This window comes from Microtus ochrogaster, chromosome 17 (genome assembly GCF_000317375.1).
Source record: "Microtus ochrogaster isolate Prairie Vole_2 chromosome 17, MicOch1.0, whole genome shotgun sequence".
Classification (NCBI taxonomy): Eukaryota; Metazoa; Chordata; class Mammalia; order Rodentia; family Cricetidae; genus Microtus; species Microtus ochrogaster.
Window position 1 is genome coordinate 5940278 of NC_022019.1, and position 26725 is coordinate 5967002.

At 42.5% G+C, this 26725-nt stretch overlaps 1 protein-coding gene across 1 annotated transcript; it reads left to right on the top strand.

The window, feature by feature from the left end:
* Positions 1 to 432: 432 nt before the first annotated feature.
* Positions 433 to 24621, top strand: Cdadc1 (cytidine and dCMP deaminase domain containing 1; the record flags this gene model as incomplete). Its single annotated transcript, XM_013349235.2, has 10 exons — positions 433 to 553; positions 1624 to 1721; positions 4458 to 4532; positions 6761 to 6938; positions 9786 to 10355; positions 15383 to 15432; positions 17222 to 17391; positions 18776 to 18965; positions 23161 to 23221; positions 24112 to 24621. Coding segments are annotated over 10 exons (1542 nt in total), but the record flags the coding sequence as incomplete, so codon positions are not given.
* Positions 24622 to 26725: the final 2104 nt, after the last annotated feature.

Here is a 26725-nt window from a genome sequence, read left to right on the forward strand (position 1 = left end):
AAAGCTACTGAGAAACTCAGCCTCAAAAAATAAACAAATAAACAAACAAAAAAGAAGCACAACTAAATCCCCTGGGACGGGTTCTGGCTGCCCTGCTTCTCTCGCCCACTCCGATTCCACGCTCGCCCCTCTGTGCCCAAGTCCGCCACCCTGGTCCCTACGGCGGGCTGTACCATCTACGGTCTCTGGTCAAGCCAACTTCAAGGGCCCTTTTTTCAGCAGAAACCACTGAACACAGCCAGATAAACACCGCCGCAGGTTACCGACAACGAATACAACCACCCCCGCCCGCGTGCCCCGGGTTCTGACGTCACGTCCGGCGCCGGAAGCGACGAGCATGCTGAGACGTCATCTGGCTGCGCGAAGCCAGCGGTTGTTGACAGGCCGTGGGGGCGGCTGGCGGGGAGCTGCGGTGTTTTCTACCATGCCTGAGTGGGCGAGCTGCCCTGGGCCGAGGCCTCTGGGCTGGGGTTGAAAGAAGCTGATCAGATGCAGAGTCTGGAGGGCTCGGGGACCGGGCGGTCAGTCGGGACGCAGACTGGCAGCATGACGGGTGAGTGCGGGGTGCGGCCCTGCTGCCTTCCTCCTTCTCTCCCGCGGTGCCTCTTGCTCTTGTCTGGCGCCCCGCCTGTCCCTGGTGTCCTTCCAGGTTCGCGTCCTACTTACACTGTGTCCTCGCCGTGCTTGCCTCGTGCCTTTATCCCTCTCAGCACCCTCCCACCCTGCCAGCCCCGTGTCCTCCTCCAGCTCGGCACCCTGCCTGCGCTGTGTCGCCCTCCAGCTCGGCACCCGGTCTGCCCCGTGTTGCCCTCCAGCTCAGGACCTACGTGCACTATGTCTCCTTCCCGCCCTGCTAGCGCTGTGTCGTCCTCCAGCTCGGCACCCCATCTGCCCTGTGTCGCCATTCAGCTCAGCACCCTACATGCACTGTCTCCCTCCAGCTCGGCACCCGGTCTGCCCCGTGTCCTCCTCCAGCTTGGCACCCTTCTTGCCCTATGTCTCCTTCATGCCCTGCCAGCCCTGTGTCTCCCTCCTTTTCCGCGCCCTGCCTGCTCCGTGTCTCCCGCCCAGCGCCCGGTCTCTCTCAGCAACTCCCGCCAGGCCCACTGAGCCCCGGCCTCCTTGTCAGACGCGAGTCCTGAGGCTGTGCTCCCCAGGCTTCACAGGTCGCGCACCCTGCCCTGCACTCCTGGTTGCGGGGCCTAGACGCAGTATCCCGGGGCTGAAGAGCCTGGAATTGCGCCTTTGCTTTGATTCCAAATTCACCTCATGTGATGCTTTTCTCAAGTTTTGCCTTATGGTTGAGAATCAGGCGTGTACTAACCATTTCCTTTTTAGCAATGCCTTCCAACGCTAACAAAATAAAACAACAAAGGAACAAAAACCTTCCTCCACGATAACGACGTCAAAGGCGAGGACTTGCCCCAGTTTATTTCCGGAGCTTTGGTGTCGGTTGTATTATTTTATCTATGGGGTGACGTGGAGGGAAAAAGGGACCCACGTTTGGAAGGCTCTTGCTAATGAAGCTATGATTCGCCTACCTGCCAATCTTTTTTGCATCTCACAAGTAGGTTTGAGCTTAGCTCCTTTGCCATCACTAGTGAAATGCCCTCTCTTTTGTAGGTCAAATACCAAGGCTTTCTAAAGTCAACCTTTTCACTCTGCTCAGTCTCTGGATGGAGCTCTTCCCAGGAGTAGAAGCCCAAGGGCAGAAGTCTCAGGTATAACTTGTTTTTACCCTTGGAAAAAGCAGTAGTCATAAGTTTGATTATATTGCCTCTTGTAGTCTGCATAGTCAAACCCAACTGGCCTTAAGACTTGAGAAATAGCGTTATCATTGCATTCTGCTTGTAGCTCATAGCATCATAGCTCAACTTTCCAGTCTGAAAAGTTAGTCCTAGCGTATTCCTTGATTATTGGATATTAACATGTACATTGTAGAAGTCAGGCTGTAATTGAATATTAGAATTAAAAATCTTTTTAACTTCATTAGCGACTTTTGATCTCAGCATGAATCTCTTTGTACACACATAAATCGAGTCCTTTATTGATGCACAAGTTTTTTTAATTAGTGGCGTGTAATATGTAAATTTCTATTACGAAATGTCCTCATTCTGACAGAGATAAGGCTATTAGCATTCTGATGAAAATGCCTCCAAGTTTCAGGGCTGTAAAACTTTGTTAGAAACGAGATGATTCAGCTTCCTGTCTTATTAAGCAACTACTCTGTGCCTCCTCCTCACCCTGAGGTGGCCCCTCCTCCTCACCCTGAGGTGGTCTGCTTTTCTGACTTCCTTTCCTTCATCAGACAGATATGAGGAAGGTTTTGTTTGTTAAGAGAAACAAGTTAGTTTTATTTAAAATATTTTATTTGAAATCTTGTTTAGGAATCTGGCCCATACCTGTATCAGTTTACGGCTATTAAATTAAAATCTTAACTAGACATAGAAATAATTACAGGGGTCATCAAAATGAATTCTTGTTTTCTAAAGCCAGCCAACTTGGGAAGAGGCTTGGCCTAGGAAAACTTACTACTTATATATCCTGACCCTTCCCTGCTACTGTTCACTGTGTTAATGTGTAACCCACTGTTTCATGCTCACGTTCCCCATAGCTGTCAAGCCAAAGTGTCAGACAGGCTTCCCTCTTGTTCCTTAACTATAAGCCTTGCGACCCACAGTACTGAACCAAGGCACCTTCAAGAGTACTCTATCAGTGTATGGTAGTTTGAGGACTTGGTTATCACTTTTAACTTGTCTCCATGGAAAACGTGTTTTAACTACTAAAAAAAGCAAATTTACAAAACGCATAGATTATCGTTACCACCTCTGGACGCATCTACTGTCAGGAAAGCAGATGTGCACATTAGTTTCATCAGTTCCAGTGTCATGGCTGCTGCAGAGAAGAAAACCAGTGATGGATTTGGGGAGAAACAAATGAAAGGGAGCACATGACACCCCATTTTCATCCTTTTTGTTTTAGCATTTTTATCGAAACTGAAGATAACTCAATTAACCAGCAGCATTAAAAACTCATACTGCACATGCTTTCAGGAGGGTTCTCTTTGTGCTTGTTAATGTCCTTAAATAACCTTTCAGTGTATCTACCCCTCTTTCTTATATAATCCAGGACCCCATGCCTATGGTAGCGCTGCCCACCATGGGCTGGGCCCTCGCACACCAATCACTAATCAGGAAAATACCCTAAAGGCATGCCCATGGGCCTGCCTGATAGAGGCAACTCCTTAACTGAAGTTCTCTTTTCCTAGACGCCTCCAGGCGTTTCAGGATGACAAAACTCATCACACAGAATAAGTCACAGAAGCTCCAAGATGCAGTTGACATGTAGCTGTATAAAATAGTTTTATGAGTTCCCAAATGAGTATGTGTTCATTATTGTAAAAGGAACAGAAGAAAAAGTCTTTACACTGCTACCTAGAGACTGTTGACATGTTTGTATTATTTTATCCTTTTTCTTTTTTATTATACTTGCTTGAAATACTTTATTCTGGATCTTTTCCACCAAAAGTAAGACATACATGTGTTGTGGCATTATGTGCGTGGCAGCAACTTGGTCTAGTGTTTCCAGATCAGCCAGGCTGACTGGGCTCCCATTCCACCTCAAGCTCTTGGTAGTTTGTGTAACTTTGTGTAAGGTATTTTGTTTTTGCGTCAGCTTCCTTTTTAGTACAGTGGAAAATCACGTGTACATGCAACATGCTTTGCTTTGTTCTGAGGTCCTGTCATTGAGCCCATAGCCTTGTACATGCAAGGCAAGTGCTCCAAACCCCGAGCACAGTCTAGCCCATGTGCTCTTACATGCAATGAATGAGCTGAAAGTTCTCTTCATGCCTGGCACTGTGTAGACTGTGTTTGGATAAACTGTAGAAGAGTCAGTTGTGTTGGTGGACATTTACATTGCTACTTTTGCCAAATTTAATATTTAACAGGTTTAATATATTTGCAAATATGACTAGTGTCTGAGTTCCTCTATGCTATCAAATACTTACATTGTTCAGCAATAAAAGCAGAATTTTAAAGTGTCCAATCAACAACTGGAAAAGAACTTGTCTATTGAGACTTGGAAGATACAATGGTAGTAGTGTATAAAAAAGAGAGAGAGATAGAGAGAGAGACTTAGAAGAAGGCTGGGGGACAGTTAATAAACAATTTTGAATTAGAAGTTAGATACTGTGAAGATGGCTAACATTACTTTCTTTTGTACTGGTCCATGCTTTCCTTGTAGTTTAAATTATGTGGCCTTACTTGCTACCTTGGATATGGTCTGAGTCTGTACCCGAGTGAAGTGAGATGTCAACACAGAGCTTCGTAAGGGGGAAGATGATCCAGAGGAAACCAGCCCTTAAATACTGAAATGTATTTACCCTATTGATTATACATTAGACATATATAATTCATCATGTTAATCATTTTCCCTCTTAATCTAATTTTAATTAGAAAAACGAAGAGGAAAACCGTGGCCCCTTAGGAGATAATGAAGAGTTGGCCAGAGTATCTGCTGACAAAAAACAGGTGAATTGTTATGATTTTTAAAAAGATGTAACAAGCTCATAATCAAAAGCAAAAGGAATGGATAGAGTCCTGTACAAGACCTCCCATGCTCCTGGGAGCTGCTCAGATTCTCCTAAAAGGCCTCTTGTGTACTGACAAGCCTGTATGCCTTTCCTGTTTAAAAGCTCAAGTGAGAGTTGTCTGTAATGTCCTCCTGCTTGTTTTATTTGCAATGTAACTTCTAATCCTGAGTTACACGGATGGATTGAGCAATGCCCCCAAGCTTCTCCACATGTGTGTATATTGGTTATTATTGTGAGAATTCAAAGCCTAATTGGTCTTTATCTTGGACATTTCTGAAGAGCTGAGGTAATATCTCCCTCTGGGACAAACAACAGGTTGGTTTGCTTCTTCCCTTCAAACACCAGGATACCAGCCTTGATGTTTCTCTCTGCATAGCCACTGTGGGTCCAAGCAACCATGTGGTCGCAGCTGCATTCTTTCCTGGGGAACTAGAGCGTGTGGACCACCACAAATGTGCTTCTCACCCTTTGGAGTCCTCTGTCCCTGACCCAGGAACTTCATGTTTTCTCTTATATCTAAGAAACACGGGCCGTCAGACCAAAAGACCTGGTATTCCTTGTCACACTACCTGTAGCTTCCAGAGATGGCTGTTCACATGCAGAGAATAAGAACATGTGTTTTGTAGAGTTATTATTCTGATGTCTGTATTAAGTTTCCTGATTAGTTCTGGGAGTGAGTCTCTTCACTGCCTGGTGTGATTTAGAAATAATTTGCTAGATGCTTTCAGTATAAGAGAAACACAAAGGGAAAAAGTAGTGAATCACCTAAGGAAATATACTGAAAGGTGGTCCTGTTTCTTCATGTTTTAATGTAAACCCATATGACTAAAATTACATAGAAACCAACCAAATGTGCACGAAGTGAAACAAGCCAGGGCCCAGAAGAGTGGTTCCCAGAAAGTAAGTGTGCTGGGGCTGTAGCAACTAAAAGTCCCAGGCTGGCACACAATTTGGGCTTCCCATTTGGGATGAAAATTTTTATCTCAAAATAGATATGTTGGCTATAGCTAGAAGCAAAATTAACAATTTTTTGTTTGTTTGGATGGGGGAGCAGTGTTTTGTTTTGTTTTTGAGATGGGGGCTTCTCCATGTAGCCTTGGTTGTCCTGGAACTCACTCTGTAGACCAGATGACCTCAAACTCAGAGATCTGCCTGTTTCTGCCTCCACACGCTGGGGTTAAAAGCATGTGCCATCATGTCCAGCTATTTTTATTTTGTTTTAAAAGGTCTCAGGAAGTGATAGATTTGGCCTGAAAGATTAAATCGTTCTAGTAAGAGGTTGATAATGCACTTCCTGTGTCTTGGGAACAGTGTCACATACAATCATTTATTTCTGTCTTATTTCTGTCTGCTGACAGTGTAAAGCCAATGTCATTCAGCTGAGTTGCAGCCACTCTGTTGGCCATGTTGCCTCAGTTTAACAGTGCCTGCTCTGTGCCCAGACCCTTTGTCAAGGCAACTTTCAGTGGTTGCTTTCTAAAGTGAACAGTGTTGCACTCAAACTTGCTGGAAGAAGGTAAATACAGTTTGTATTCAGGGAATGTACAGTTATACTTTGGGATGAAGAGGGGAAGGTTTACTTTTTATAAGTTTGGAATCAAATGCATTACGTTTTAGTTGTGCCCTTACCTTTAATAGCTGAGCTATCTTTTCAGCATAAGTTAAGGCCAGCCTGGGCTATATAATGCAATCCTGACTCAAAAAAGAAAAAAATATCTTGTAATTTTAGAATTGAGATGATGCCTGCTTTAGTTCTGCCTTTACCATCTGTGATTCTTCCGAGGTGTGCGTGAAATTCAGAGGATTTCCTTACACCATCATGAAACTTGTAGTAAAATAATCCTCACCTGGATGGTGGAAGAAACCAGTCAGCTAACTCGGCCTGTGGCCTTTATTAGGTTAAAATGAACTCATCTTTCACTAGAACAAAGTAATAATAGCCACACATGTAATTAACCAATAGAGTCTTAGTTTTGGAAGTTTCTCTTTTAAAGTCAATATGAAGCTCTCAGAAATTCTTTGTGGACCTAATTAGAAATCTGTTTTTATGAAGACTGTGTTTAGGTAAGAACTAAGCACAGCTTTCATCATTAGAAAGTCAAGTATTACCCAGGAAAGGACAGTATTAGTCATAACTAATAATTTATTATTTTGTGTCTTAATTAGGTGAAGAAAACTGGTCTTGTGGTGGTGAAAAACATGAAAATCATTGGTCTTCACTGCTCTAGTGAAGACTTACACACTGGGCAAATTGCTCTTATCAAACACGGGTCCAGGCTGAAAAACTGTGACCTCTATTTTTCAAGAAAACCGTGTTCTGCTTGTTTGAAAATGATTGTGAATGGTGAGTACAGATAAGGTGGTGTTGGAATTCAGCTCCTTTATCAGAGAGCAGCTATGAGGGAAGACATTGCCCAAATACACAGAGATAACGTGGGAGTGGAAATGCATGTTTGAAGACCATTTACACATTGTCAGAGGATGAGTCTGCAAACGTGGATTCTGAGCTCAGCTCTGCCTGCTGATCAGCTAACTGACCCATGGTAAATTATAGGTTGATGCTAGTTTACAATGGAACCCCAAAATTTCAGTGACTCGAGACTGCATTTCACCCCTACGGTTGTCAGACACGGGCACTGACAGCAGCAGGCGGTTTTGTTCACGTGGTTGGTTTGTGGAAGTAGACATCATTCTTCTCCCTACTTTCATCACAACTGGGGTCTCACTTGAGTCCTCTGCATTCAAAGAAGGCATATCTGCTTCTTAAAATCCTGCTTGGGGGAGAGCGGCTGGGGATTGTAGCTCAGTGATGGAGTGCTTGCCTAGCATGGGTGAGGCCCAGGTTTTTCCCAGCATCATAGAACAGAACAAGAGCTATGACCCGGCAGCCACATAATATCCTTTCTGTTCATGTCGCTGTGGGAGCTGTAGGCTCTGGGCAGCTGTCTCTCTGTTCTAGTTTCGTTTATGTTGTAACCACCATGACCAGATTTATTTGGCTTTCAAGTCCAGATAAAGTTGATCATTAAGAGAAGTCAGATAGGAACTCAGTTCAAGAACTGCTTACTGTCTTGCTCAATGGCATGCTCTGCCTGCTTTCCTGTAACAATCCAGGCCTGGGGATGGGACCACCTCCTGGCCTGGGCCCTTACACACCAATCATTAATAAAGAAAATGCCTCACAGACATGGCCACAGTCCTGGATGTGGAGGCAATTTCAAATCAAATTTCAAATCAGATGGAGCCAATTTCCCAATTTCTTGAGATTCCCTTTACCCAAATATGTCTCAGTTTGTATAGAGTTGACAAAAACTAGCCAGCACACTCCCAAAGGTTACTATATACCCTGGTGATGTGGGAGTGTCATATATCAATCTGTTGATTTCATTGGTTAAGCAATAAAGAAACTGCTTGGCCCTCATAGGTTAAAACATAGGTGGGAGGAGTAAACAGAATAGAATGCTGGGAGGAAGAGGAAGTGAGCTCAGACTTGACAGCTCTGCTCTCTGGAGCAGAGACGCCATGCTCCCCTCTCCCAGGTAGACGTGATAGCTCTGCTCTCTGAGGCACACGCGATGAAGCTCCGACCCAGGATGGACGTAGGCTAGAATCTCCCTGGTAAGCCACCTCATGGGCTACACAGATTACTAGAAATGGGCTAAATTAATATGTGAGAATTAGCCTAGAAGAGGCTAGATAGATATGGGCCAAGCAGTGTTTAAAAGAATACAGTTTGTGTGTTGTTATTTCGGAGCATAAGCTAGCCAGGCGGCCAGGGTGCTGGGGACGCAGCCCCGCTGCTCCTATTACAACACCCTGGAAGGTCACATAACACGTGACTGCTTCTCATTCTATTTTATAGGTAGGTAAACATGCCGGTGATTGTTCATTTTAAAGACTGTATCTCACATATGGGCACCTGGTAGCTCTAGAAGAAAGAAGACAACAAATGTGACTCCCCATCCTTTTCCTCAGGGAGACCTGGTATCAAATAAGGCCGTAAGTGCGGCAGAAGCTCAGAGGCCGGGCTGCTGTGTTGTGAAAGCTGAGGCACAAGCCTGATCTCCATGGCTGTATTAGTTATATTCTATTTCTGTGATAAAGTACCATGACCAGAAACAACTTATGGACAAGTTTATTTGGGCTTGTGGCTCCAGAGGATCATAGTTCATTCATGGTAGGGAGGCATAGCAGAAGGCAGACTTTAAAAGACTGGTGATGCCCTTTTCATCATTCTATGACATTTTTCTGTTAAAAGTTCTTTGTGGTCAACAAGAACAAAGTGTGTACAAAAATACCATCCTGAAACTCATACTTCATATGCTAATTTAAAACTCGTTAAGAAAACCAAGGTTAAAGAAAATGAAAGCAACATGTTTTAAAACAGAAACTCTGTGAGTTCGAGACCAGCCTGGTCTACAAGAGCTAGTTCCAGGACAGGCTTCAAAACCACAGAGAAACCCTGTCTCGAAAAACCAAAAAAAAAAAAAAAAAAAGAAGCTTCTTGGTGGGCGTCTTGGATGATGAGGAGGGGTCCCATCATGTGTTCCCCATCTTTATGGTCAGGATGAGGAGTCACATTATTTATTCCCCTGTTTTGATTTCTGGAGTTGTTTTTAATTCAAAGAATGCAGCATTAAAAGCATGCACATTTTCCTCTCTTTAGAATATAGCTTTTCAGAAGAATTCTGAATCTGAGACAGGAACATTTTGAGTGCATAAATGTAGTATTTATAGTTATTTAGATACAAAACTACTCTAGGCCTTACCATGTGTTGGCTATAACATTTCCAGAGCAACCATGGCAACATGGAAAACCTTGGTGTATAAATATTTCAGATTTTGCATGCAGTATAGTTTCTATTGTGTTAGTCAAGTCTGCCATTCGAGGGTACTCATTACATATGTAAATGAAGGGTTGTGTCTTTGAATAAATACAAACACTGAAATTTTAATTTCTCATAATCTCATATGATAGAGAATATTCTCTTTTAAAGCCCATATTTAACCCATCAATTGAAAAAAGACTAGCCATAGAGCCATTTTGGCCTATGGGTATTTGTTTGCTAACCCTCACATTGTGTAAATGACAGTGTAGACTTTTGTCTTGGTAATGGTAGTCTGGATTTAGATAGAAAGCCTCTATTATGCTTATATCAAAACAATGACCTTTTATATTTTTATATTTTAGCTGGAGTTAACCGAATTTCTTACTGGCCTTCTGACCCAGAAATAAGTTTGCTCACTGAGGCTTCTAGCTCTGAAGATGCAAAGCTGGATGCCAAAGCAGCAGAAAGGTTGAAGTCCAACAGCCGGGCCCATGTGTGCGTCTTACTGCAGCCGCTGGTGTGTTACATGGTGCAGTTTGTAGAGGAAACCTCTTACAAGTGTGACTTTATCCAAAAGACTGCAAAAGCACTGCAGGGTGCTGACACTGATTTCTATTCTGAGTGTAAACAAGAAAGATTAAAAGAATTTGAAATGTTATTTTTGATTTCGAATGAAGACATGCATAAGCAGATACTGATGACTATAGGTCTGGAGAACCTGTGTGAAAACCCCTATTTTAGCAATCTAAGGCAAAACATGAAAGACCTGATTCTACTTTTGGCCACAGTAGCTTCCAGTGTGCCCAACTTGAAACACTTCGGATTCTACTGTAGCAACCCAGAACAGATTACTGACAGTCACAACCAAAGCTTGCCGCAGGAAGTTGCAAGGCACTGTATGGTGCAGGCCAGGCTATTGGCATACCGAACTGGTGAGTTCAATGCTTAGTTCGTAAACAGGGGCTGAATGGTTGTGTTACCAGTGACACTGAAGTGAAGTGGCTTCCTATCGTCCGTGGTAGAGTTCCTGGACTCTTAGATACTAAAGCATTGTTGCTCCAATAGCGTAAAGAAGTTACCCAACCCCTTGTGTATTCTGTGTTCTTAATTCAGCACTGCATTTACAAACCAGGACCAGGAGACCTAAGTCCTATTTGCTTCTTACACAAATAATCCCATTACCCACTAAGTCCCTCAGTAAAAATGGCACAAAAAGAAAACTAGAATTTCTCATTTTTATTTACTCCACAATTTTTTTGTTCATACTCGGTTTTTTAAAAATATGTTTTTTATATATGTTAGTGATTTGTCTGCATGTATTTTGTTTGTGCACCACGTTGTTTGTTCCTGGTGCCCTTAGAGCCCAGAAGATGGTGGAGTGCAGTCATGGACAGTTAGTTGTGAGCCACCATGTGGGTGCTGGAAATCAAACTCAGGTCCTCTGTAAAAACAATAAGGGCTCTTAATTGCTGAGCCATCTCTGCAGCCTGTGTATTCTATTTTTATTAAAAAGTTAGAATTCTGGGATTTTTTTTTTAATTTTTTTTTTTAGTTTTTCAATACAGGGTTTCTCTGTAGCTTTGGAGCCTGTTGTGGCACTAGCTCTTGTAGACCAGGCTGGCCTCGAACTCACAAAAATCTGCCTGCCTCTGCCTCCCGAGTGCTGGGATTAAAGGCGTGCGCCACTACCGCCCTGCAATTCTGGGAATTTTTAAATTTAGAGGGAAAGAAATGAAGGTAAAAGAATGCTGTTATTCAGTTTCTGGTGATACGTTCCTGTCAGCAAGTTAAGTGATCTCATTCTGCTGTGCATGTGTAAAAGGAAAATACTACTTAGTGATGTTCTTTATTTTGATAAAAATGTAGCATTATTTTCATATCTAAGCTAATATAATGTTTTTCAATGTAGAATTGCCACTTTGTAAAATCCAGTTTTGAAGTAAGTAGGGAAAATCCAGACAGAAGTAGTAAAGACTTATTTGGGACATATGCTATAGTAGGACTTATTTATTCATTCATTTATTTATTTACTAGATAGGGTCCTATGCAGTCCAAGCTCCCTAAGTAGCTGAGGATGACCTTGAACTTCTGACCCTCCTACTTCCACCTCAAGTGCTGGAATTAGAAGCATGCACCTCCTGGACCTTGTGCTGTGCTGAAGATGAAAGGAACCTAGGGCCTCATGCACATTAGGCAAGCACTCCACCAACTGAGCTACATCCCCTGCCCAGAAACTTAATTATCCCAAGAAAGGAGGAGAAGAGAAGGAGAATAAGAAAGGCCTGTACAGATGGCACTGGTCTTTAAAAGACCTCGGGTCAAGTAAACAGAATGGAGGATCTCAACCGACAGTGTACAGAATCTCCATGGAAACTTTAAAAGGTACAGATGCTCAAACGCACCCAGATCTGGGTACAGCCTAGGTCTTTAAAAGTTCTGCAAGGTGTTCTGATGTTCATCAGGGTTGATAATCTGAGTCTGATTTGTAATGTAGAGTTTACATACTCTAAATTACATTTTGTATTATCTGTGTGTCCACTTACTATTGAGTTTTATATATAAATCTGTGCTGGTACATTTGAATTAAAAGGTTTTCCAAGGAACAGTTTTTGACAGTGGATTTTTTTGCAGGGGAAGGTTCTGGACCTCAACGCCTAGTTAAGATGAAACTTGACTATCACTCACATGTGTTCTTCCAGGGGAGAACCATCGGCATAATTAGCATTTTCCCTGAGAACTAAAGAGTGGTTATTAAATGGGGGGATCTTTTCATATTCAAAATAGTGGTTCAGGGGCTGGGGAAGTTGCTCAGCAGGTAGAGTGCTTGTTGTGCAAGCATGAAGACCTGAATTTGGGTCCCCAGCACACCCAAGAAAAGCAGGCTACGGCTACGTGTTTATAGCCCCAGGCCTCCAGCTGAAACAAGATTGATTGTGTGGACTCACTGGCCAGATAGTCCAGCCAATAAGTTCCAGTGAGAACTTACTCCTAAGTAAGGTGAAAAGTGTTATACAGCACCCAACATCAGCATCTGGCCTCTGGAGGTACACACACGCACACAGAGTTCATAATCATTACAGCCCTTGGGGCAAGTGTAAAGGAGTTTAGAATTCAAGGGTGTTAATGTAAGGTGGTGTGTGCTGTTCGGGCAGGCACTCTGGATGGAACAGTGCTCTGTAGACATGTTGTTGAAGTAGGTGAGAGTAACCCCAAAGCCGTTCTAACTCACTTCATTGAGTCAGATATGAATGTGAAAAAGCATCAGGAGGCAGCTGTGGATAACGCAGGTCCCTGGCCACTTTGCTCTGATTGACCAGGGCTCTTCAGTAGAGCCAGGAGTCAGCCTTTTTATCAGGCACCCAGCAATTTTTATCAAGTGTTCTGTGAAACACACTTAGATCAAGACCAGTGTTAACAAAGAACTATCTGTAACAGAAACTGGCATGTGTAGGGGCCAGCCAGCTTCTTGGAGAGTCAAGGACCTTTTTGCCAAGCCTGACGGGCTGAATGCAGCCTGAGTTGGAGCTCAAGTTCTCTTCTTCCGTGTTGTGGAAGTTGTCCTCTGACACCTACAAGTGCACTGTGACACCCACATATATGATGAGTGCACACACACACACACACACAAATAAAATTTTAAAAATTAAAGAAATAGATGTGCCTTTAGGTATGAACAATAGACTAAAGAATACTTTGACTTCAGGGGTCAGTGAGCCTCAGGAATCTGTTCAGTGGTCATAAATTGGCCTTTCCTTCGAAACTGCAGAAAAAAAAAACTGAAGAATAATCAGATTATAAGGGACAATTTTGTAAGAATTACAGATATGGTAGATGCCTTTAATTCCAGCACTCAGAGAAGCTAAGGCAGGAAGACTGCAAGTTCAAGGCCAACCTGGGTTATCCAGCAAACTCCTATCTTAAAACTGGAAATCAAGGATCATCCCTACTTGAAAAGAGGTAGTGAATGTTCTCTTACAATTAGCCCTTGCCAAGAAGCAGAGATGCTGCTGATGGGAAAATGCTCTTTCCTTCCGTGAAAAGGCCCAGTCTGTCCCCAGACTGAGATAGAAATGGTAGCTCCCCAAACCAAAATATAAGAAAGGTATTGGTGCAGGAGATGTGACTTTCATTTGGAGAATTTCTGTTTTGTTTGGTTTTTTTTTATGCATGTATTAAACTTTGCTTAGGTTTTGATATTTTAGGTAATTATAATATTGTGGTTATAATTTCTACCACTGCCTTAGACATGAGCATGAAGCATTAATTTATATTATTCCCCTGCATTAAACTATAAAGGTCTAGGAAGCAAGGGAATTTTGCTCCCAAATCTCGCCCCTGACACTATAGAAGCCGTCGCCATAGGCTCCCCAGTGTCATAGGCACCTCCTCTTAGTGCAGCTTCCTCATCCCTGCCATGCCCTCATTTGGCCATTAGCTGCTTGAAGATGGGACTGTCATTCCCCTCCCCACTCAACGGTCAGCCTTTCACCATGCTTTGTACATCTGTGACACTCAGAAAATGAAAACCATTTTTAGGGAATCCTTAATGTCAGAAAGAGATGGAGAAAAGGCAGCTAGGTTGGGTTAAGAGAACTAACTTTTAGTTAATTCCATATATAGAAATGGAAATTTTAACTATTGATAGGCAAAAATGAGAACATATATAAAAATACTTCCCAGAAAAATACCTATTTTATACTATAATTTTGAAAACCTGAATGTGCTTGAATTGCAAATAAGAAATTTTATTGCATAACTACAATTTTTTCAGTTAACTCTAAGACAAACTATAGTTTAATACAACAATGGCAGGGCTTCTGTCTATATTGTCTGTAATAGAAAAGTAGATGCACTCTGATGAGAGAGCTTACCTTGAAGGAAGGTGTAGGAAAGACAGTTGTACTCAACCCTCTTCAGTATAAATGGCCCCTAGTAAGGGTACAGATAATTCTGTTTTGTTTTATTTTTTTCTGTAAATGTAATGTGGGATTCCCCTCTGTATTACTATAAATATGTTTTATTACCACTGGTTAATAAAGAAGCTGCTTTGGCCTATGGCAGGGCAGAATATAACAAGTAGGAAATCCAAGCAGAGATAGAGGAGGAAAGAAGGTAGAATCAGGGAGATGCCATGTAGTCACCCAAGAAGCAAGAGGTAACAACCACGAGCCTCATGGTAAAATATAAAATAATAGAAATGGGTTAATTTAAGATGTAAGAGCTAGCTAGGAATACCCCTAACCCATTGGCCAAACAATGTTGTAATTATTCTAGTTTTTGTGTGATTATTCGAGTCTGGGCGGCTGGGAACTGAAAGTGCAGACTCCACTTACATAAATATACCTACTTTGTCCCTTGCTGTGGTTTTGATAAATGCTATGGTTTTATAATTCATTCAAATTTGTTTTAGAAATTTGAAACCCTAATGTACAAGGAAAACAAGACCTTATTTCTACTTGAACTTTTTTTTTCAAAAATATTTCCATAAAGACAATTTTTCATTAGTAGAGTGTAAAAAATGTCAGAAAAAAAATAAACTTAATTTTAGCACATGTTTATGCCTCTAAATCATCATTCAGAAACTTCCTATTCATTCTGCTTCTTCATGTGTTAAAAGCAGTCACTTAGATCCTGACCAGGTAAGAAGAGTCAGTGAGGCTGGGCTGTCACAGTTACAGACAGCGTGGGTCAAATGTGCCACAGCCACTTGAGAGGTTGTTACAGGGACATGATGAGTGAGAGTGGACAGTGGCCCTGCCCTGTCTGGCTATTTGGTACCTCATTCCCATATTCCACGCCAGAAAGGTTTTATTTCAAGAGTTTTGTGTAGTTAGGACAAGGGATTACTGCTGTTACATTTATGATGTCTGTTGCAGTAAATGTGTTTTTATTGTTTGGGAAGGATGAACTCATGGAACTGAGTGTTGATTTTTACTGAGATAAACATCCTGTCTTTCAGAGGATCATAAAACGGGAGTTGGAGCTGTCATTTGGGCAGAAGGGAAAGCTGTAAGTATGAAATCATTCCCTCTAACATCTGAGTGATAGCAACTATAGCTCATGCTGTCTGACCTGTTGAAGTCTTGGGTTGTATTGACCTGTTGATAGAATGCATTTTACCAATTTGTATAAACATTTGCCCTTCCCTCAACTGCTGCCGAGGTTTCTGTCCCACCTGGTCCCTGATCCTTCATCCGCTTAGTCCCAAATAAACACACAGAGGCCTACGTTAATTATAAACTGATTGGCCTATTAGCTCAAGCTTCTTGTTAACTCTTATAATGTATATTAGCCCATAATTATTGTCTGTGTTAGCCACATGACTTGGTACCTTTTTTGGCGAGGCAGTCACATCTTCCTTGCTCTGTGTCTGGCTTCCTCTGTGTCTGGATGACAACTGCAGACTGACTGTTTCCTCTTCCCAGAATTCTCATTGCCCCGTCTCTACTTCCTGCCTGGTCACCCCACCTCTACTTCCTGCCTGGCTACTGGCCAATCAGCGTTTATTTAACATACAATTGACAGGGTACAGACCATTGTCCCACAGCACTCAACGATTTTCAAGGTTCATCCATTAGCAAACATTTATTGAACACTTTCTGTGAGTTTGTTGAATATTGCCACAATGAACACTAGGCAATTTAAACATTTTTAATTACTTTTTTTTTTAAGAGAGGAAGAGGTTTATGTCAGCTTAACTTTCAGGTCACATTCTGTCACCAAGGGAAGTCAGGGCAGGAACTCCAGGTGGAGACCATGGAGGAATGGCGCTCACTCCTAGCTGTCTCATGCTCATCTAGCTTTCTCACTCAGCCCAGTGTCACCTGCCTGAGGATGCACTGTCCACAGTGGGCTGTAGCCTCCTGCAGTCAAGAAAATGTCCCATAGACATTCTCATAGACTGGTCTGATAGAGGCAGTTCTTCTGTTTACACTCTCATTCCAGGTGACTCTAGTTTGGCCAAGTTGACTGTAAAAAGTAACCAGTACACAGGGCTTCTCTTTAATAATGCTAACCCCTTTACCAAATACCACTCATGGTTTCTTATCTCACTTCCCTTCCCTAAAACTTTAAACTTACTCCCGAAGCTTCATGTTCTTATCCTTTGCTCCCCTCTTTGCCCTTCCTCACTGGATGAGAGCAGTGAGCGGTAACAGTACACAGCTTGAATGCCATCCTGTCATGAAGTAACCTCCACCAAACAAGATATATCATGTCTTTAAATTCAGCATCAACCAGGTTCTTAGGATTTGGGAAGAAAGCAGCCAGACTGTTTTCCTATGATATCACAGTGTGAGCACATAGCCCAGCTCCTGATGGAGTCCTTGGTCCACAGGAAGTCTTTTGAACCAGGCTTCCACTCTTTGTTTGGGGTTTTTTGTTTGTTTTGTTTTAGCGCTTTAGTTTTTCAAAGCACTTTTGACTTCTGAGGTCCCACTAGAACTGCTAACATCAAAGACCATCTTGAAGTTACCTCTGAAGATGGCAGACTTAAGATGATCTGATATTATGTTTCTATTTCAATTTTAAGATTTTGTTTACTTATTTGTGGTAGGTGATGTTTATGCTTCCAGACACACAGCCGTCTTCTCCTTTCACCTTGTTGATTTCAGGGATGGAACTCAGCTCCCCAGGCGTGGTGGCACATGCCTTTACCAGCTCAGCCATTTCTCCAGCTCAGATCTTGTATTTCCTGATGGCTCCATTTATTATAGAAATGGAGCGAACCTTCTTTACATGGAGTGTGAGGGCTTTCAGAATGCGCAAACTCACAGGGTGCTTCTGCTGACCCTTGCAGAGAAGCTGTGATGGAACTGGAGCTATGTACTTCATAGGATGCGGCTACAATGCCTTTCCCGTCGGCTCGGAGTATGCTGATTTCCCCCACATGGATGACAAGCACAAGGACAGAGAAATACGAAAGTTCAGATACATTATACATGCCGAGCAGAATGCTTTGACATTTAGGTACGAGATATTTTTGCCTTCTTTCCTTTAAGATAGAGCAGATGTTGGTTGGAGCTAGTTTTCTTTTATTGTCTTCTGTTCTTCTTTTAAAACTCTTAGAAAATGTTTTCAGAAAAAGAATTTTGATAACGCTAGGTCCTGCTCCTGGACTGGAAGTATGGTCACAGATTTCCAGCTCTTTCCATTTCTTCAAAAAATTCTTTCTTCTTACTCTCTCTAGTAGGAACTACTAGGAGTTTGTCCTTAGGAACTTTGGATGTTAGTATCCCCTTTGTTTTCTAAATTCAGAGCACGTCTGTTACATATATGAAATACTGACTCAGTTATGGTTTTTATTGCTGGGATGAAACATCATGACCAAATCCATCTGTCACCAAAAGGAGTCAGGACAGGAATAGGGCGGTATCCTGGAGGCAGGAGCTGGTGCAGGGGCCATGGTGGGGTTCTAGGAGGAATGCTGCTTACTGGCTGGCTCCCTATGGCTTGCTCACTCTGTTTTCCTATAGAACCTAGATCTACCAGCTCAGAGGTGAGACAAGTGTGATCATGGTGGGTTGGGATGGGGTAATGGTGAACTCTGAGTTTAGACTGCTTAGGAGGCAGTTGTGGGTTTAGGGACATATATTCATAGAGCAACACTACGCAGACCCCTTAGGTAGCAGGTGGGGTATCTGCAGTCCTCAGCCAGGTGAGCAGGAATGAAACTCAGCAAGATTGATCTAGAAGGTGCATAATTGAAGACAGTTGGCTGAGGGGAGCTATCCACCAGACCTAGAGGTACAGTCCCTGCAGCCACACGAGAGCCTCTAGCCCAAGCTTCCACAGCATGCTACGAATATTCTCTGCTCTCCTTCTATCATCTTCAATGTAGGTTTCCTTGCTGTATTCTGGATGAAGGTTTGATACATTATATCAAAACATTTTTAAAAAATTATGGTTGGAGAAGGTTAAGAGAACTGTAGCTGAAAACTGGGCATTACCACTTACTCATTAAGGAAGCACCTGTCAGTGTATGTCCAGGTAGAGCTCAGTCTTTAGCTGCTGTGGTGGCCTAAGGAGAAGCGAACCCCATTCTCCAGGATCATGATGAAGTGCATGTGCAGAGAGGACCTCCCATGTATGTGCATTCATTTCTCACTTCCTTTTTAATATGATGTCCAACATACCAGTATCTTACTGTGCAATCAATGAATTTCAGTTATGATGATTGTCATATTTTTGCATATTTTGAACATTTGCTAATTTAGCAAGAACAAGACTTAATCATTATTTGTAATGTCGCAAATTTGTGTTGCAAAATCTCAAATTTAAAGTTTAAGGATTTCTCTACAAACTTACTTGTTCTTTCATAACAGCTTTTGTAATATTTTATAATTTTTTATAGGTGTCAAGATATAAAGCCAGAAGAACGCAGCATGATTTTTGTGACAAAATGCCCTTGTGATGAATGTGTGCCTTTAATTAAAGGTGCAGGCATAAAGCAGATCTATGCTGGGGATGTCGATGTGGGGAAAAAGAAAGCAGACATCTCTTACATGAAGTTTGGTGAGCTTGAGGGTGTTCGCAAATTTACAGTAAGTACCACATTTTTCCCAGAGTACTTTCTGTCTGATAACCCTCTAAGCATTGCAAAGTAGAGATTCTCACTCTTCTGGGACTGTGAGTGACTTGTCATCACTGGCTCATCTTTATGTGTACAAGTTTACCAAACTGTAAGTGTTCAGCCCAGGACCCCTGCCCTGCACAGGTGTTTACAACTTGCAGAGTTGCTCTTTGGTCTTTGAAGTCTGGGTGCCCTCTGGTGGCTTCCCGTCTCTTTGGGCTTGGGTAGAGGTGCAACTCATTTAAGTTATCACACCACACAAACACACCGTGTGCACATTCTCATGAGAGAGCCCTGAAAACTACAATGTCATATGTTATAATTTTGGGGTTTTTTTTTGTTTGTTTTTGTTTTTTGAGACAGGGTTTCTCTGTGGTTTTGGAGCCTGTCCTAGAACTAGCTCTTGTAGACCAGGCTGGTCTCTAACTCACAGAGATCCGCCTGCCTCTGCCTCCCGAGTGCTGGGATTAAAGGCGTGCACCACCACCGCCCGGCTTATAATTTTTTTCTTTTCTTTTTTTCTTACTCTGAGGCAGGGTTTCTCTGTGTAACAGTCCTAGCTGTCCTGGAACTAGCTCTTGTAGACCAGGCTGACCTCAAACTCCCAGAGATCCGCCTGCCTCTGCCTCTGCCTCTGCCTCTCAAGTGCTAGGATTAAAGGCATGCACCACCATCCCCCAGCTCTACTTAATATTTTAAAAAAAGAAATAGAGATTGTTCATGGAAAACTCAGAATTTTTAACATACTTCTTTCTACCTAGGCTTTTAAAAAAGTGTTTTACTTTGGAATACTCTCAAGCATACAGAAAAGTTCTAAGAATTCTGCAAAACACTTTCCCCAGAGGTTGTTGACATGATAGCAAGTTACCCTCTTGTAGCAGGAGGCTGCTTGTTTGTTCCCAGCTGCCCAGACTCAAAATAACCACACAGAAACTGAATTAATTAAATGACTGCTTGGCCAATAGCTTAAGTATATTGCTAGCTAGCTCTTACATCTAATATTAATCCATTTCCATTATTTTGCCTACCAGCAAGGTTCCAGCTGGCAGCTCACATCTTTCCCCTCTCGCAGCTACATGGTGTCTCCCTGACTCCGCCTTCTTTCTCCCAGCATTCAGTTTAGTTTTCCCTGCCTACCTCTATTCTGCCCTGCCAGGCTCAAGATAGATTCTTTATTAACCAATGGTATTCACCACATACAGAGGGGGATCCCATATCATCCTCTGTTTCCATAATGCAAGGAGCATGGTGGAGCCACAGAATCAAGAAATAAAGTGAGACATTGCTACAGTGAATCAAGATTTTAGCTGATCTCCACTTATCCCAGTGATGCTCTGGTAGAACCATCTTGTCTAGGATCAGAGTCCACTCTGTGTCATCCAGGGGCCTGATCCTGGCACCTAGTGCTCCATTGGTAGTCTAGAATTTCAGAGAGTAGAAAAGTTTATAATGAACTGTTTGTTTCTGTTATGTACAGTTTGAGCACAGGGAGCCAGAGCATATGTGTACTGTACACACATGTATTGTTAAAGCAGTATGTGCTCACTGCAGAAGACTAGGGACATTTCAAATTTTATGTTATTCCATAACTTAGAAATACACTGTCAACACTGCATTTGCTGTGTTGTTAAAAGTTCCTAAAAATTATATTTACTAATCCAACATATTCTAGCCAGAATTCCTAGCTTATATAATTCTTTTCTTTGTTGGATAGCTATATTATCTCCATTTTCATAATTATAAAATCCTTTCTACAACTATTTTGAAATGAAACTTTTGAGTTACTGATTTATACTGTTTGCTCAAATTAATAGATTTTGGTGGCTTGGTGTATTTTAAAACATGCCTTTTTGAAAATTTCTTATGTAACTTCTCACACAACTTTCAAAAATCCCTCCCTCATGTGTGTGTGTTATACACATGCATATATGTGTGAGCTCACTGATGAATTCTCATATACAGGTCAGAGGCTGATGTGATCTTTCTCTATTACTCTCCATCTTGATTTTAGAGACAAGATCTCTTACTGAGTCTGAGCTCAGCATTTCAGCTAGACAGGCTGCTGGTGAACCCCCAACTCCAGGGGTACAGTCACCCCTGTGCCTGGCATTTATGTGGGCGCAAGGCATCTGAACTGAAGTCCTCATGCGTATGTAAGAGCACTTTACCCACTGAGCCATCTTCTCATCCTCGTGTCTCTTTCTTGGGACTAACCTCAGCCTGTTTTTAGGAGTGACCAAAGTCAGAGTCACATTTTTATTCTTTAGTGCTCAGGCCTTCTTTAGCGGATTTAAATTCTGTAGGCGGGCTGGAGAGATGCTTCGGTGCTGTGCAGACTGAGGACCTGAGTTTGCGGCTCTGGAATTAACATGAAAACAGGCATGACCACATGTGCCTATAACCGCAGAGCTTGGTGAAGGAAGACACAAAGACAGGGTTGCTAAGGATTGCTGGCTACCAATCTGGTTGAAAAACAGAACTTCAGGTTCAGTGAGAGACTGTCTCAAGGGAATGGGTGAGGAGCAATAGAAGGGGACACTTGAAATCTCCTCCGGCCAAAAGACCAATACATGGGCACTCAGACATATGCATCTGAACAATACACACACATACAAAAACACAGCAACAACAAACAACACAGACATCTACTCTGTCGGAAAAATTTCTGCAGCAACCATGGCACCTTCATGGAGCTCAGTACCAAAGCCAAGATGGCCATTGTGGGCGTGGGCATGTAGAAGTCTTCCCCAGACCAAGTCAAGAAAGCCATGAAGGGGCCATTAATGCAGGATAGGGCCACGCTGACTGCATATGCTTATCATTACAAGAGTGAAGAGGGAGGCCATCGAGGTCAGGTGAAAGAGAAGGGTGTGAAGCAAGAGGACTTCTTCATTGTCAGCAAGGTGTGGGCCACCTGCTTTGAGAGGAAACTGTGAGCAGAGCCGTCAGAAGCCCCTCAGCATCTGGAACTGGACTATTTGGGCCTCAGCTTATTCAGTGGCCACGGGGACTTGAGCCCAGAGAGCTTCCCCCCAAGTGATAAAGTCAATGTTCTCCCCAGTAAAATAACCTTCTTGGGAGTGTGAGAATGGGGAGTTAGTGAGAGCCCTGTGTTGTTGCTGTTGTTCTTTGCTTTGCTCTTTGAGGGTACCGCCTCCCAGCTACCAAATAAATACACCCGGAGACTTATTACTTGTAAATGCCCAGTCTTAACTTGGCTTATTTCTATCCAGCTTCCCTTAAATTATCCCATCTATCTTTTGCCTCTGGACTTTCATCTTTCTCTGTTTCTGTATACCTTTTTACTTCTTCCTCTGTGGCTTGCTGTGTAACTGGATGGCTGGTCCCTGGTATCTTCCTCTTTATCTTTTTTTTGCTGCTAGATCCTTTTTGCACAGGCTTCTCCTCCTATTTATTCTCTCTACCTGCCAGCCCCACCTATCATTTCTCCTGTCTACTTATTGGCTGGTAAGCTCTTTACTTGACCAATCAGGTGTTTTAGACAGGCAAAGTAACACAGCTTCACAGAATTAAACAAATGCAATATAAAAGAATACAACACATCTTTGCATCATTAAACAAATGTTCCACAGCATAAACAAATGTAACACATCTTAAAATAATAATCCACAACAGCCCTGGGTGTCTCCAGCTTCAAATACTTCTAGATTAAAGGCTCCTGAGCAAGCCTGGATGGAAACATAAGCCAGTGACCAACCAGGCTGACTGCTACCCATACATCAACCAGAAACTTTTCTTGCACTAATGTGATCTGACCAAATGTTTGTCAAACACCAGGAACTCTGGTAACACTGGGGATATGAAGATAATAAAAATATCAATAATGACAAACATTAAAAACAAAAGAAACAACACCTCAGTAGGTCCTGGAGATAGACAGGCTGTGTTGCTCGTCATGGTCATGCAGATTCTAATTCTGTCCCTGTGACCTGGGACAAGTTACTACACGCCTCTAGTAATTCTGGTTTGGATGATCTGATTGAGGGTCATTCAAGGTCAGTGTCTTATTAGGCAGGTAAACATGGACATAGACAAACTAACTCCATTTCTTTTACTTTTAATAGCTATTTTAGTGATGGAAAGCAAGGTACTGATATGCTGTTATTACTTCATTTTAAACATACAAATATTTGTGTCTCCTACAGTGGCAGTTGAATCCATCTGAAACTTACAGTTTTGATCCAAATGAGCCAGAAAGGAGAGAAAGTAAGTATTTCTGAGCGCTCTGTTGAGACTGTGTACTGAGGAGAGAGAGCAAGTTCCTAAGATCAGGAGATGGACTCATGTATGGGTAGATGCAGGATATTCTTCTTGTAAAGATTAGGTCCATTAGGTCCATTGACTTTGTTCGTAAATGTGTGTGCTGTGAGTGAGGAGCTGTGTAAAGTGCCGCGTGCTAACTACTCCAGTCATGTAAATGACTGTGGACAGATTGAATGTGTAGATTGCATTTGTTTGAAACAGTGAGCAACAACACTCTTCTTCACCAATGTAAAAGCTGCTTGGGAGTGAGAGAATCTTAGCACAGATGTATGAGGCTAAGTGATGAGAGCATCTGTGTTCTTCTAGAGTAAAGCCACAGTAGCCCCGGCTGCTCAAGGAATGGAAAGGTTCTGTTTATTCAATTACTTAATTAAGCCAAAAATTGCAAGTGAATCACTAGTCTTCACATTTGATTATTTACATACTAAGAAAAGCCATACTGAATGTAATATATCCTTGAGAGTTCTTACAATTCCATAAGGGCATGATTTTGAACATGGTGCTCTGCAGTTTTATTTTAAAATAGTATCTTGGTTGTGACTGGGTTCTAGGTAAAGGGATACTCCTGTATATTTTCTTAAGAGCAGCAATGATTTGATTATCTTGAAAAATCCAGAAATACGAAGGTCTCTATGAAAACATAAATGTTTTATTTATTATTTACAATCTGGAAAAACATAACTGCTACATTTTATTTTTTAAGATTTTCTTAAGCAATAAAAGATGTGACACCATCAAAGGTGTTTGGGGCAGTGAAAGTGTTGCTGTGGCTAGGGAGAGAATACAGAGTGCCAACTGTAGAGAGACATTCCTTTGTCTGTGTTGAAATTAAGAGCATCTGTCCATCAAGAGATCCCACTAAGAGGGTGCAAAGGCAAGCCACGGAACAGAAGACTTGTGCCACTTACAATCAGCTAAGGGCCTGTGTCCAGGATTTCCCACACGTGCGTCTCAGAAGGAGGAAGACACGCCTGCGGGCGCCGTCGTGAGAGGACACAAAAGGCTGCTGGTTATCAGGCAGGGTTTTGTTATTGTTTATTTTAAGTATTGTTTTTTAAGCTTCTTTTTTGTTTTTTTTTTTGTTTGTTTGTTTTTTGTTTTTGTTTTAAATTTATTTCAACTTTTTTTCCAAAATCCCACTCCCCTCCCTCTCCCTCCATAGACCCTCCCACCCCACCCCCTCCAATCCTGAGAGAGGGCCATGCACCCCATCAGGCAGGGTTCTTAACCACCCAGGCAGTTGTTTGCTTTTGTGACAGTTCATCAAGCTCAGCTTATGTTTGATGCCTTTTTAAACAAGAATTTTATACCAATAAATAATATTCTTATCTCCTTTTCAATTATGGAATAGCTTCCTAGTGTATAATTTACTTACCATGAATTTGCCTCTTTAAAGAACAGAGCTACCTGGCCTTCACGTGTTCAGAGCTGTGTGCCTGTCACCACAGTGTTTCATTGCTTTACAAAGAAACATGATAGCCGATAGAGCCACCCTGTCCTTCCCACCCCAGCCGAGCCAGTGCTAGCAGCTTTATGGATTTGTCTCCACTGGCCGTTTCATATACATGGACTCATACAGTATGTGGTTCCCTTTTAAACTTCTATCTGTTAAGAAACAGACAGGAGAATTAGACAAATAAAAGCCAAACTTTAGCTCTGTTGCCACACAGAAGCTTTACGCCAGGCCATATCTATCGTCCAGCTGTCCACATGGGAAGGAGACTTGCTGCCTCGTGCACTCTCAGTGACAGTGGCAGGAGCACACAGCAGGGAGGTGCAACTGTGGATGATGTCCTAAGCATCCTGTGCTGTAGAAATGGAGCCCAAATAAAGCCCTTTTTAAAATTGATACTAGACTTTGGAGACATTAAAGGGACACAGATGCCCTCAAGAAGAGGTAAGCAGAACACGTTGCTAGAATCTGAGTAACAAAGTAAGCAAGCACTGAAGTCAGGTAATCCAGGACTTGTGGAAGCTGCCACGCACATCAGTGGGGATCTGCTGGACCGTTGGGAACCAAGCCTGAGGATGCTTTCAGGTCTCCCAGGGTCTCCCAACAGAAGCAGATGCAGTCTCTCCTAAGAGGAAGCTGCAGCATAGGCTCATGGGATGGGATTTGCCACCATAACTGGAAGGCAGCAGCCGTGCAGGAGATGGGCTCCATGCATGGGGTGACAGAAGCAGCTAGCCCCACAGTTAGACCTGGGGACTCTTGAAATGTCAGGGAAGCCGGGCGGTGGTGACGCACGCCTTTAATCCCAGCACTCAGGAGGCAGAGGCAGGCGGATCTCTGTGAGTTCGAGACCAGCCTGGTCTACAAGAGCTAGTTCCAGGACAGGCTCCAAAACTACAGAGAAACCCTGTCTCGAAAAACCACAAAAAAAAAAGAACTATCAGGGAAAGAGCCCATTGAAAAGGGAAGCTACATGTGCTGACATGTGCGCTAATCTCTGCTCCAGGGAAGCTAAGGCAGGAGGATTGTGATCTGGGGACAGCATGTGCAAAAATGAAGAAAATATTATGAAAAGGGATCAGGCAATTTTGAAAATAGAGTTTTGGGAAATGAGAAATTGTTGTTAAACAGTAGGTGAGGCAGGCTGCTGTTTATAATAGGCACACTGTTGGTATTTGAGGGGTACACCTTAACAGTAGACCACCTAATGCATACTGCTGCCAAGTGGGTTGTTCATGTAGAACACGATGACGAGCTCCTACCTCAGTGATACTCAAGATAAGTCCCGAGAATTAAAAGACTAGAGAAAAAAGTAATTTAAAAGTTAGGAGATTTTTGTAAAAAAAAATCTTAATATTATTTAGGCATGTAGACATGCACACAGACAGAATATTGTATACATAATAAATATTTTTTTAAAAAGAGATTAGATTTTTAAGGAAATACTTAGCGAGTGACCCGTGGCTACGTTTGTCAGCATGGATGGATCAGAAATACAGTGTTGAAGATAGTGAGCTGCCAGTGACAAACTGCAGAATACTCAAGAGGAAGCCAAGCTGTGCACTGTTTCACATATATGATAAAAGTGTTTACGAAGCAGTGAGCTAATAAACAAGACAAGTACTTCTGAGTGAGCTGAAAGGGAGGGGCTGAGACGGGACAGCATGTGGGAATTAGTGGTGATGTGGTTGTTTTGGACAGCAGTTCTTTTGTCCCCATACAAAGTTGCTGCAAATTTGAACAAGAATCCTTTATGGATAGTAGATTCTTAAGTGCTTGTTTTATTACCTGGCTAAATTGTAAATATATTCTGAGAGTTTCAAATATAGTACAAAAAGTCAGGGGTTGGGGCTCCCAGCTCTCCTCAGGAAGACAGTTGTGGCAGTTTTTATCAAGAAGCTGGAAGGAGAGGGTGGGGAGAACTTGCAAGTGATAGGTTTATTGACTGGTGGATTCATAGTTGTGTGGTGAGGCCAAACTCACTCGGTTTTACC